The 8,539-nt window shown below is 53.2% G+C and overlaps 1 protein-coding gene across 1 annotated transcript; it reads right to left on the reverse strand.

The window, feature by feature from the left end:
- Positions 1–62: 62 nt before the first annotated feature.
- On the reverse strand, positions 63–7,536 carry DRC10 (dynein regulatory complex subunit 10). Its single transcript, XM_007468572.1, has 2 exons — positions 6,808–7,536; positions 63–380 (listed from the first exon to the last, which is right to left on the reverse strand). Exons 1-2 carry the CDS (start codon positions 7,534–7,536, stop codon positions 63–65), a joined length of 1,047 nt encoding a protein of 348 aa, XP_007468634.1.
- Positions 7,537–8,539: the final 1,003 nt, after the last annotated feature.

An 8,539-nucleotide genomic window follows, 5' to 3' on the forward strand; every position in this document is an offset into this window, starting at 1 on the left:
GCTCTCGAGTGAGAGGTAAGATCTTGGTGAGGGCAGGGGTCTGGGCAGGCTGGGGGAGGGACTCACTTCTTGCCCTTGCCCTTGCCCTTGCCCTTGCCCTTGCCCTTGCCCTTCTCCTTCACTTTGCTCTTACTCCGCTTCCTCTTCTTGGACCTGAGCATGGAGCGGACCAGGTAGCCCCTCCACAGGGCCTGGATGAGCATGGCAGCCCGCACCATGTGCACCATCTCCTGCTCGGCTTCCAGCCTCTTCTTGGCGTCGATCTCCTGCTCGGCCTGGATGTGGGAGAACTCTTCCACCAGCACGTCATGCCGTCTCTTCAGCTCCTCCAGCTGCAGCTTCTCCTCTTTGTGGATGACATCCAACTCCTCGTACTCATCCTGGGGTGACAGGCAGGGGGTAGGGGTCTCCAGGCACAGAGCACCGCCTGCCACCCTCTTCTGTTCCCACCCTTCCCGAAGCCGCTTCCACCCCCAGCAATGCCGCCTACGCTAAGCCTTTCTGCATCTGAGGCCCAGATGAGAATGGGAGAGCTGATGCGGTCCATCTGAGTTTGCGGTGGGACCCAGCTGAAATAGGTCAGGAAGGAGGAAAGAACACGGCTCATGGGCTGGGCAGGCTGGGCTTCCAATCCCAGCTCAGCCACATCTCGAGGGGCTTCACCTTTCAAGCCGTCATTTTTCCTCATCTGAAACACGGGGACAATTCCAAACCCAGGAGCAGGGGTGGGAGCTATTTCCAGGATTAAATGACGGGATGGATGCAACGTCCATCCCCCCGCCTCCCACCAGGCATCTACCGGAAGAGTACTTCCAGAGGACACAGAGCTAAGTGGACTCGGTCTCTGCCATCATTCACCCACCACCCTCATTGGGAACAGGGAAACAAGAGCACAGCCTCCCCCTTCATAGAGCACTCAGGATCAGACAGCACACCTGACGTTGACCACTCAGAGGCTTATGTCACTTCCAGTGCTCACCAGGCCTCCCTGCCCCAAAGTCGGGGCTGTGGGCCACCGATGTTATCACAGAGCTGGGTGGAGGCTTAAGGGCACCCCGTTTTTAGGCTACTATTCCCTGAGTACCTCCTCCAGGCCAGATCCTGTGCTGTACAAGCACCTGTGACAACAGTGACTTGTTAAATCCCCACCATGGTTCCAGTGTGGGTGTTACTGTGATCCCATGCAGAAATGGGCTCAGAAAGGTCAAGTCCCTTGCTTAGGGTCACACAGCGAGTAACTGCCACTAGAGTAGAACCTCCAGATGACAATGGGGACTTTCTTGACCGCTGGAGCCCAGCACCTGGCACATCTAAGCACTCGGTAGAAAGCTCCTGAGTGGCTGAGTGAAGTGGTGGAGGTGAATGCTTGAATCCCATGGGGATGAGTCCCGGCTTAGGGGGCTGCTAGCAGGAGCTGAGCAGGAGGGAACAGGGAGTTTGGGATACTGACAGTAGATGGAGCCAGGATCTTCGGGCCTGGTGTCAAGCACATCTTAGTGGCTCGCAGCTTCTGGCTCCTTCCTTTCCCACCGCTCCCCTCACTGCCCCAGGCTAAACAAACCCTTGAGCCTAAGGAAGGGGCAGGGAAGCCACTCTGGAGAGGCCCAGAACTTGGCATAGACCAGGGACCATACTAGGGCTTCTCTTCTCCACCCCTCACCCCCATTCCTAGAGGATCTTGGGAAACACACTTGAGAGAGACTTAGGCAGACAAATACCTGCTTTTCACTCATCTCCAAATCGTATTTCTGGATCCAGTTCTCAATTTCCGTTTCCACTTTATATTTTTTCTAAAAAAAATTCAATTAGTCATTGTGTGATGGACTAATATTAACAATAAAAAGCACTCAGCCCGCTCTGCATCAGCAGGCCCTGCATCACGCCTCGCCTCCTGAATCCACATCACAAGGTATGTTCTCCATTTCACAGGCAAGGACACGGAGAATCAGATGTGCTAACTCACTTGGCCCAAGATTACAGAGTTGATGGGTGGTGGAGCTTGGATTTGAAGCCAGCAGTCCAGCTCCAGAACATTGTAGGCAGAGGGAGCAGCAGGTGCAAAGGCCCTGTGGTGGGAACAAGCTGGTGATGTTTAAAGAGTAGGAACTGAGCCAGTGTGGCTGGAATGGTGTAGCCAGGGAGGAGAATGGTCCCATTGAGCTCAGAGTGAGAAGCTGTGTCACAGAGGGAGTGTCAGCAGTGGAAGGAGTTTGGTTTCTAACGTAAGGGAGAGTGGAGGCCGTTGGGTGGATTTAGATACAGTGAAGGAATGTGATCTAATTTTGTTTTTAAAAGATCAGCTCCTGTACGTACAGTGGAATGCTATTCTGCCATAAAAAGGAGTGAAGTGTTGGTGAATGCTACGTGGATGAGCCTTGAAAGTGCAATGCTAAGTGAAAGAAGCCAGACACGAAAGACCACATGTTGTATGATTCCATTTACATGAAGAGTCCAGAATAGGCAAATCCTTAGAGACAAAAAGTAGATTAGTGGTTGCCAGGGACTGGGGGGAGGGGGTGGAGAAGCTACTTAATGATTACAGGATTTTATCTGGAGGTGATGAAAATATCTTGGAACTAGATAAAGGTTGTGGTTGTCCGACATTGTGAATATACTAAGTGCCACTGAATAACTTTAAACGGTTATATTTTATGTTATGTGAATTTCACCTCAATTAAAAAAAAAAAATCAGCTCCTTAGTCCTACAGTGCGAGAGTTCGTAACTTGGGCACCACGGATGGGCTGGCTTCAGCGAGCCTGTAACCCAAGAATTGCCCCCCACCATGGGTATGTGCTTCTGTGCCTTTTCATGGGGGAGAGGCCCGGTGCTTCCATTAGATGCTCAAAAGTGTAGTGAAACAAAAACAAATCTGAGAACAAGTGTTAGAAAGGGTGTCCTTTGTGAGGAAAGGGATTCGGAAGCAAACTGGGTGCATGCTGGGCCTGGGTCCTGGCTGAGACGATGGAGAAGGCAGATGAAAAAAGGATATTTATTGAGCACTGACTAGGTGCTACCAGCTGCCTACCCATCATCCCATCTAATTCTCATAGCAACTCATTAAGGCCTATTCAATCACTTTCATTTTAAAAATGTGAAAACTAAGGCTCGGAGGGAGTTAAGAGATTTGCCAGAGGTTTCTGTGCGCCTTCATTTCCTTTGCAGGACAGGTGGGTATCATCCTCCTTGTGGGGCCCAGAGGAGTTCAGGAACTTGCCCAAGGTCACAGAGCTGGCCTGCAGCAGGACCTGATCTCTCTGCCCCCAGTCCCTGGCCTGTGTGCTGCTCCCTCCTGCCTCCCAAGGGATACTGCGTCCATCCTGGGCTTCCCTGCACCCTTCTCCCCAGGGAGCTGCTCCCCTGGCAGCTGGAGCAGCCCTGCCCCCCACCCCAAGCCCTGCGCCCGGCCCTCCCTTCGCCCGCTCCCCTGTCCCAGTGGCCCCACTGCCCCCACCGCCCCGCTTCCCCGGGGCACCTTCCTCAGCGCCTGCTCTGCCTCCCAGTTCTCCACGACCAGGCTGTTGAACTGTGCCTGCAGCAGCAGGATCTCCTGCTGGATCTTGGCCACCCGGGCCTGCGAGGCCCGCAAGTCCGCCTTCTGCTGCTTCTCGGCCTCGTGCTTGGTGCGAAGGAGGCTGTTCTCTGAGAGCTTGGGCAGCTGGTGCAGGTGATTTTTCAGTTCTTGGATCACGAAGTTCTCCTTCTCCACCTGGGCCAGGAAGAAGAGAGGCTCCAGGATACCTCCGCGATCATGAGCCATCGCAGGAGAGAGGCTGGCGTGCCTGCAGCCCCCTCAGGACGGGGCGCTGCTACCTCGCCAAATCCCAGCCCTGGCCCCGGAGGACGGGGACAGCCTGCCTAGAGACCGCGAAATTGAGGCTCAGGGGGATTGCGTCTGTCTGGGGTTGTGCAGCTGAGATGGAATTTGAAGCCGGGTCTGTCTGATCCGGAGCCCACGTTCGTGGCCACCGTCCTCTATTTCCCGGCGTGAGTGAAGTGCGCAGGCGCGCCTGAGCGGGGTCACAGGAGAGGTCTGCGACAGCGCGACTGTCCTGCCGGGGCACAGCAGGGGAGTGCCTAGCTGCCAGGGACACTGGGCGCGATGCATGAAAGTGTGAGATAAACACACGCCGCAGGGATTGCCCCGACCCCACTCTCCCCTTGAGGGCCTGGCTTGGCTCCTGCCCCTCAGTCCGTTCTAAAACAGGAATTGGTTGTAGTGAGGTGGATGGACCTAGAGTCCGTCATGCAGAGTGAAGTAAGTCAGAAAGAGAAAAACGATTACCGTATGCTAACACATATATATGGAATCTAAAAATAAAAAAACAAGGTTCTGAAGAACCTAGGAGTTAGATGGGAATAGACACAGACCTACTAGAGAATGGACTTGAGGACACGGGGAGGGGGAAGGGTAAGCTGTGACAAAGTGAGAGAGTGGCATGGACATATATACACCACCAAATGTAAAATAGATAGCTAGTGGGAAGCAGCCACATAGCACAGGGAGATCAGCTCGGTGCTTTGTGACCACCTAGAGGGGTGGGATAGGGAGGGTGGGAGGGAGACGCAAGCGGGAGGAGATATGGGGACATGTGTATATGTAAAGGTGATTCACTTTGTTATAAAGCAGAAACTAACACACCAGTGTAAAGCAGTTATACTCCAATAAAGATGTTAAAAATAAATAAATAAAAATAAAATAAAGTAAAATAAAACAGGAATTGGGGTTGGGGGGGCACCGCTGTTTTGTAAGTAAACTCCAAATAAACTCCAAAGGCTGATCACAAGCGCTAGGTGTCCCTCTGAACACACCGGTGCTGTGGCTGGCTCAGGCCAGCAGCCTCGGGCTGGGGGCAGCTGGCAGCAAGGCCGCAGCGGGTCTGAGCTCACTTCCTGTACTCAGGGAGTGAGAGGTGGGGTGGGGAGGGGTTTGAGGCAAGCCTGTCCTGTGGGCAAGTCTTCAGCCTTCAGGGGTTGGGTTTGAAGCAGACAGTACTATTCGCGGTCAGAGCTTTTCTTGTGGACCCCTCAACATGCCTTATTGGTGTCATCCTCTCATTTTACACTGAGATCCAGTGACCTGATGAAATCTGCCCACCTGGCAGAAATGGAATTTGACCCCAGATCTGTCCAACTTGGCAGCCCCAAGCTGTTTCCACTACCCGAATGAGACCAGCAAAGCCACTTGGAAGTCCTCTTCCTTTCCCTCAGTGACAGCCCTCCAACCTATGAGTGGTCTCCCCTGAGCACCCAGGAGCCTGTCATCTCTCTACTCAGCAGATAATTACCTTGTCCCCCTTTTTGTGCCAGGCCCACTAGGGACCCAGTGGAGGGCCAAGAAAGACAAGGTCCCTGTTCTCTTGTGGGGGAGCCAGACCCCAATCGTATCATCAAATCATCACACAGTCATCAACAAACCCTGATGAATGCTGTACAGGACAAAGTCGGAGAGAACATAAGGAAGGGGGGACCCCCCTGAGCTAGTACATCGGGGAGGGAGGGTGGCCTTGATCTCTCATCTATCACAGGGCGATGAAAATGTGACAGTGCTGGCTGGCTGTCCCCAGGACCTGTTCTCCCCAGAAAGGCTGTAGAGCAGGATGTTTCACTGGGAAGGTGGCCCCAGCTACAGACCACTTTCCCAGCATCTCTAGCACTGGGTGTAGCTAAGAACTATATGAATGCTGCTTCTAGGTGATGTCCCAAAAGGGTAGGACAAAATCCCCTCCTCCCCTTTCCTCCTTCCTGCTGGCTGGACCAGTGGTGACATGACGGTGGAAAGCTGGAGCAGCCTTCTGGGTCCACAGTTAGAAGTCCCATGTGGGGGGACAGCAGAGAAGCCAGCAGCAAGGAACCTGGGCCCCTGACGAGTTTACAAAGCAGAGCTTCCATGCCAGATCTCTGTTAAACAGAAATATATCACCAGCTTGACTAAGACAAGCTTGACTATTATTTGGGGTCTCTGATTTAGCAGCCAAACCTATACTTATACGCCACTTCCCAGGGACTTTGCTAGTTGTTAGTGCGAAAATGTGTGTAAAGAATGACGCATAGGGGCTTCCCTGGTGGCGCAGTGGTTGAGAGTCCGCCTGCCGATGCAGGGGATGTGGGTTCGTGCCCCGGTCCGGGAAGATCCCACATGCCGCGGAGCGGCTGGGCCCGTGAGCCATGGCCGCTGAGCCTGCGTGTCCGGAGCCTGTGCTCCGCAAAAAAAGAATAACACACAGTATATGTCCCCAAATGGTTATTGTTAGGTTGGGATCATGTTATCCTTTCACCTCTTAAAAGTTCTTCTAGAGCTTCCACCCCTCCTACCTGCCCCTTACCCTCAGGACAAAGACCACATTCCTCGATTAGGCCTCAAAGGCCCTGTGTAATCTGCCAGCAAAGCCTTAAATTAAGTATTTACTATCCAGCCTTGGCCTGGAAGGTCTCTCTCTACCTCACTTGTCTGGTTCACTCCCTCTCATTCTCCATGTCTTGGCTTCAACGTCCCTGAGTTCCAAGTTCAGGTCTCCTATAACACTCTCTTATAGCACCCTATACTTACCCTTCTGTGTACTTCTCAAAACTGTAATTAAATCAGCTCTTTAAGACCTACCTTCCCTATCATGAACTCCATGAGGCTGGGACCATGTGGACTCATCATTTATAAGACCTGGCACCTGGTAAGTGCTCAAAACAAAATTTATGGAGTAAATGAATGAAAACAGCTATTTAGATCACTGAGGAAAAAACCCAACCGCCAAAAGATTTGGGCTCCTCCCTGGGGCTCCTTCTATAACCTGACCAATACTGTGCAGTGATACCTCTGCATCCCTGTTCCTCACACAGGCTGCCAATTCATTTTCCAGAGTATCAATGATTGCTTGGTTCCTCTGATTCCGTTTGGTGATGTCCTGGATGAACTGAGTCTTGTGTCTGGCTTCCATGGGACTAGTGAGTAGCTTCTCAAACAGGAAACCTCGGAGTTCTACCAGGCTATCAATAAAACTCTGGGCTTCCGCACTTCTGCCCAGGGTCTGCACCTGCAACAGACTGGCAGCCTGGGGGTTAGTGAGCAGGAGTCTCACGATGTTCTTGGTGGATCCTTTGATCTGCTGCATAAGGGGTGGGAGGTGGGATTTCTGCACCTCTGTGGAGAGGACACGGTCTCGGAACCACGGTTCATCCTTGAACTCTTCTTCCCCCTGCAACTGCCTTTCTTCCTCCTGCAGGTAATTGACGCGATCCAGGAGGATCTGGCAAAGGTCCTGGTGCTCTCTCACTGCTTTCATGATGCCCTCCCCCAGCATCCCCTCCGAATTCTTGGAACTGGATGCCACATATGACAGCAGGGTCACCAACTCCACCTTGTGAATGGTCTCGTCCAGGACGGACATGATCCTCTTGGTCTCGATGGTGGTGAGTCTGGTCTTGGGAGGAGGCAAGGGTTTTGGCGGGGTGGTGGACCTTTTGGTTGTCTGTGCTATCAGCCTTACTCTGTTGACATCAGGGTCTTGGTAGAGAGGGGCCACAGCAAGGATGTCCAAAGCCATTTTATGAGCAGTCTTCTTCGCTTTTGTACGCCCTGAGAGATTGAGACTTTGGTAGACTATCTGGGCTTCCTGCTTTTATTGTCTCTGGCAACCCTGAAAAAGGAAGGAGTAGGTAGTCAGCAGAGTCAGGGTGACTTCGGGATGGCTGGTGTGGCCACAGCAGCCGTAAACTGTTGACGTGGAGAGTTTGTCTTAGGTGCTCTGCAGCTTTTACACAGAACCTCTCAAGGAAAGCCGTTTTGAGCTTTGTAACAGTGCTCAGGGCCCCAAAGGTAAGGGGACCATGTGTGGAGCTGGGTCTCAGGCACATGTGTCAGGCAGGGACCAACCAGGAATACAGACATCATTCTAGGTATTCAAACACAGCAACCAGTTACGTGGGTGATGGAAGAACTGAGAGGCCAACCAGGGGAAGGGAAAGCCACCCAGCGATTGTCAATGGCAGGAAACCATGAAGGAGGAGGAAGCGGTGGGTTTGGGGATCAGGGCCACCCAGGGGAAGCTGGAGCCACAGCCATTTCCTGTCCAGGAGTCACTGTAGCCCCAGTGGAGCTGTGGCCACTGCTGGAAATGCAGCCCAAAGCAGAGAGAAGAGGAGAAATCTGGTTTCTCCCTTTGTCCAGCCTTCCAATCTAACACCAGTGCCTCCCACTGACCAAATCCAGTGGGAAACCAGCGACAAGGGAGCCTGGGCAATGTAGCCTGCAGGGGCCAGCAGCTGGAGACAGAGCAGAAGAGGGGCAAGCAAATAGTGGTGCCAAGAGCGAACAGCATGAGGACCAGCGCAGCGCATTTGCATTGGCTTTTAAGAATGAATTTAAAAAATCGGGGTGGGGGCTTCCCTGGTGGCGCAGTGGTTGAGAGTCCGCCTGCTGAAGCAGGGGACGCGGGTTCGTGCCCCGGTCCGGGAGGATCCCACATGCCGCGGAGCGGCTGGGCCCGTGAGCCGTGGCCGCCGAGCCTGCGTGTCCGGAGCCTGTGCTCCGCGACGGGAGAGGCCGCA

Source organism: Lipotes vexillifer, unplaced genomic scaffold, assembly GCF_000442215.2.
Source record: "Lipotes vexillifer unplaced genomic scaffold, Lipotes_vexillifer_v1.1 scaffold573, whole genome shotgun sequence".
Lineage (NCBI taxonomy): Eukaryota > Metazoa > Chordata > Mammalia > Artiodactyla > Lipotidae > Lipotes > Lipotes vexillifer.